Source organism: Phalaenopsis equestris, unplaced genomic scaffold (assembly GCF_001263595.1).
Source record: "Phalaenopsis equestris unplaced genomic scaffold, ASM126359v1 Scaffold000106, whole genome shotgun sequence".
Lineage (NCBI taxonomy): Eukaryota > Viridiplantae > Streptophyta > Magnoliopsida > Asparagales > Orchidaceae > Phalaenopsis > Phalaenopsis equestris.
Window position 1 is genome coordinate 181,613 of NW_018164548.1, and position 4,402 is coordinate 186,014.

General features: G+C 33.6%; 1 protein-coding gene across 1 annotated transcript; it reads right to left on the reverse strand.

The window, feature by feature from the left end:
* Positions 1–1,197: 1,197 nt before the first annotated feature.
* Positions 1,198–4,044, reverse strand: LOC110020649 (protein PLANT CADMIUM RESISTANCE 8-like). Its single transcript, XM_020718822.1, has 4 exons — positions 3,580–4,044; positions 1,843–1,914; positions 1,522–1,734; positions 1,198–1,301 (listed from the first exon to the last, which is right to left on the reverse strand). Exons 1-4 carry the CDS (start codon positions 3,863–3,865, stop codon positions 1,225–1,227), a joined length of 648 nt encoding a protein of 215 aa, XP_020574481.1. The 5' UTR covers positions 3,866–4,044; the 3' UTR covers positions 1,198–1,224.
* Positions 4,045–4,402: the final 358 nt, after the last annotated feature.

Here is a 4,402-nt window from a genome sequence, read left to right on the forward strand (position 1 = left end):
CATTTTCAAGCACGAGTCATCGACAACCGGTGGTTGGTGGTGAAAGTCGGTGGTGGCAATCGGGACGGTCGGCAGTGGTTGACGGTAACCGACGGGCCACATTCTACAGTGATTGGTGGCTACAAAGTCTAGTGATTATCATTGGAACTTCTCTTCAAAAAAGACTATGGAATTTCACTTTTTCTTCTTCATCTCTCAAGTGAAGAGAGGAGGTCTATTTATAGCCTACGAGAGAAGGACATTTTGGGCATTCGAAGAATAACTTTCCCAACCATCTGATTGGATGACCAATATTGATTTCACTTGATCATAAGGGATTTATTTAATGATTTGAGCTCCTAATGATCTCAAAATTTAGCAATATTAGGATTGTTGGATTTCTCCCGTCGAGATGCTTGATTTGACTGTAAATATGTCAAATTTGGCGTTCATTGACCATTTTTTTGGGACAGGATCTGGGCTTGATTGGATCTGAATTGACCATTCTTTCATCCAAAACCTCCAAATGTACTTAAACGATTTGATCTGGGCTTGATTGGATCTGAATTGACCCTACTTCTATATGATTGGTATGTCTTGTCGAGACAGTCTATTCGACTATAAACTTGCTAAAATCAAGACCCAAATGATCTTAAATTTGAATTTTAAAAATTTTTATAAGAAAATACATTGAAATTTATGCTTGATAAGAAAATTGCTGATGACAAATCAATTATATTCTTCCAACTGAAAATTTCTTTCTAATTAAACCATTTCTGAAGTTTAACACTTATAATCCTATTGAGAATTCTCCTTGATCTTTGCTTCCATAAAATTATAGTTACAATTCTATTAAACCCTTTGTAAAACTCTCCCCATCTAGCTCATGTGAATAACTAAAAAATATCTTTAAGAAAAACAAAATCTTAATAATCTATGGGTTTATATTTAAAAATATTAACTAACTATATATACTTCATAGTTTTGAATCCCAGCTATTTATTCGATGTAGAACACAAGCAGAAAAAATTTGAAAGCATTGAATTCCAGAACATTTTTTTGCAGAACTAAAAGCTGCAAACCTTATTTCTGCTGCTTCAAACAAATATAGTTTGAAGATAAATGAAAATATGAATTAAACCAAATATTCAATTTGTAACAGTAAAAAAACAAACTTCTTTGCATCCTAATACAGGATTTGAGACTTTTGTGCAGGAAATTTTGAAAGTGTAATATTAATCTTCTTCAAATACTCATGACCTGGCTCTTTGGGGGTATGGTGAGTGTTTCTTCTCGTTGCTTGGCAAGATAACCCATCCAACCTATACAAAATTAAAAAATAAGGTAAATTTATGATTTATTTAGTTGTTAATTAGTATTAGTTTGAATTCTACTAACAACTTCAAAATCCCTCAAATATGATGATTTCACTTTTCAGGAATGAAAAAAAAAGTTCTTTTATGTAGTAGTAACCAAGAGGGCTCTAATAGGGAACCATATGGCTTATTAAATAGAGAATAAATAGCTGGTTGTGACTGTTACCTAAGGCAGGGTCAATTCCTCTACTTTTAAGCTCTCTGAATTCCTGGCATAGAGAGCACAAAGGACAAAAGAAATGAAGGATCCAGTCCCCAGCTGGAGCCTGCACCAAGCTATATTTTTTCCTCAGCTTTTTTCTGTAGATTGAAGCCACAATCCAGCAGCTACACAGAGCAGGAACCAGGAGGAGGTACATAAAACTTCCCGCAGTGCAGCCTTCCATTAGTGTTAATTAAGAGATTAAAAAGAAAAACCACATTAAATTAAGGAAATGTTATTACACATAGGAAGGAAAAAAAAAATCAAATTTGTATTTTTTCTTACTTGTTTGGCCCTCGTCCACAATTTCGGCAATATGACCGAAGGTAACACAGGGGCATAAGGCTGTCATGATTGCTGCAACAGCATAGAATATAACATATATATCATTTTGTTTATTCAAAGAATTTGAATTTAGTATCATGTTTAGAGAAAATTAATCATCATTATCATTAGCTGAATCACAATTAGTTGGAGTTGGTTTTATGAATCAGTTTTCTTCATCATGAGGTGTGAAATTACATATCTATTTAGATAAATTTTAAGCAAGTTATCCACCAATAACCTGTCTTTCTTCTTGATTAACATTAATCAATTCATCTGAATGGTACATTTTCTATCTTTCATAGTGAGTCCCTAAATCACTAAAATTTATTTCTTACTTGCGAGAGAGTCGTGAAGAGCATTGGACCTCTGGGTTCACACAAATCTCACCTATTAGTTTTTTTTCAAACTCTTAATTTCGCCTATCTCACACCACACTAAGTACACCCCTACCGCTAACTTTCTTCACTCTCTCTCTGTCTCACCACATTAAGCTCTCTCAAGCACATATTCTCTGCTCGCAATTTAGTCTGTGGTTTGAGTGTTTGACAATGATCTCTCTATCTTCTTCTACAACGAAGGTATGCGTTTGAGTGGCTTCCTGTGCATTGATTTTATCCATTCTCAAAAGACTAATCGACTATGTTTTTTTATATAATGAATGGTCTTTTTTTGGGTCTTGTTTTTTTAATTGAATGAATATTGTTATTCTTCAAGTGTTGTTTCAAAATTTGCAAAGAACGAACTTTTTGGGTAAATTTATTGGGATTTGGGAGCACTTAATTAAAAGTTTTTCTCTATATTTGCATTTTAAAGAGCATTAGGTTAAGATTTTGCATTTTAAAAGTTTGCATTTTAAAATCCTACAATTTTTAATAATCAAATGCATACATTTCAGTTTAACTTGTTAAACTGTTCAAATCAAATTAAACTTCGGTTTGACTAGTTCGGCTATACCAAAATTATAATTGGTTCAGTAGTTTGATTTATGGATTTCATTGTAGAACGATTTGTCCAATTTTAAAACCGTTCAAACTGAGCCGGGCGAATGCACATCTCTAGGCCTAAACATTCTTATTCCTATTTACAAAATTTCCCTTCAATTTGCATTATATTCTCTTTATGACAATGCACTTAAAATATTTTAGATTACAATTAACAAGGAAATATTTGAGATTACTTAGGACTTGTTGGGAAAACTTTTATTTTTTATTTTACTTTATTTTATTTATTTTAATAATATGTTTGACTATTGTATTTTTTTAATGTTTGTATGATTTATTTTCAAAGGCAAATTATTTTGCTCTAAAAATACATTTATTTTTAGTATTTAAAAAAAATACTAATTATGTCATACAAATAAAAAATCAAAAGGGAACCTTGCTTTTGTTTTTTGCTTATATTTTTTTTATATTTATATTTGATTAAAATACAATTATTTTTAACTTTTGATTTTTTTAACAAAAATGTATTAATTAATTAAACAAATATACTTTGCTAAAATCAAAAAAAAGTAAAAAATAAAATAAATAAAGAAATAAAACAAAAACAAAATTTATCCCAAACTGGACCCCAAAATTTTGTTAACTAGTTACACAAGGCAAAACTAACACCTCCAAATGAGTCAACCAAAACGCAAAACGGGAGAACCAAATGATGAGAACCGACCAACAAACCAACTTTCAGTCAAATACTTACCGTTTGTTCGGTCCAATCCACAATCATAAACCGTCGTTGTCCACGGCCGTCCGATCTGCGCCATCCTCTGCCGCCTTCCCGGCGGCGAAGGCAGCTGCATCTTTTCATACGAATCAGAAGAGTTAGCCGCCGGGTTCCCGGCGGTGGCCTGAGGCGTTTGGCTGTTTGACGAAGCGAAGGGAGCTGCCTGCGGAGCTTCAGGCTGCATGCTATGGAAATTCTGCTCATGATCGTCGGAATCCGGGCTGGTCGGCCAGCTATCGACGCTGCGGCTGCGATTCTCCATTTCTGGGACAAGTAGAGCTGTCTTTATCCTTCAGCTTTTGAAACATGGAGGAAGGAAAGCTTGATGTGATTTATATAAATCTTATAAAATTTGCCGGCCGTATAGATGGATTATTTTCTTGTTCTTATCGTTATGTAATTGATTTAGAAAATAATTTTTGGAAGTTTATGTATATACCACAAGGCTCTTATGTATTTACATATTTAATAGTTAATTTTTCATATTTATATTTATGACACATTGGTGTCATAAATTTATGTATGGAATGTTAGCTGGAGCCCGATCCCGTGAATCGCTCCCTTTGTATTCCTTTTCGGTAGCGGTGAACAGGAAGAATAGAAGGACCTCCGTCACCTGATTTAGCACAACTCTTTTGTGTTATTCTTCAAGTGTAGCGGTGAACAGGAAGAATAGAAGGACCTCCGTCTCCTGATTTAGCACAACTCTTTTGTGTTTTTCTTCAGGTTTCTTCGGAATAGAGGAATAGAAGTGCAAGTAGTAGTTCCTTACGACAGAAGAAAAAAGAAAGAAGAAGAA

Bases quoted from the DNA above. Each gene is read 5' to 3' on its own strand.
- LOC110020649 (XM_020718822.1), bottom strand. From the start codon at position 3,865: ATGGAGAATCGCAGCCGCAGCGTCGATAGCTGGCCGACCAGCCCGGAT. The intron at 1,915-3,579 runs GTAAGTATTTGA...ATGCTGTTGCAG, and splicing joins TGGATTGGACCGAACAAACG to CAATCATGACAGCCTTATGC. The intron at 1,302-1,521 runs GTAACAGTCACA...AATTTTGTATAG, and splicing joins AGGAATTGACCCTGCCTTAG to GTTGGATGGGTTATCTTGCC.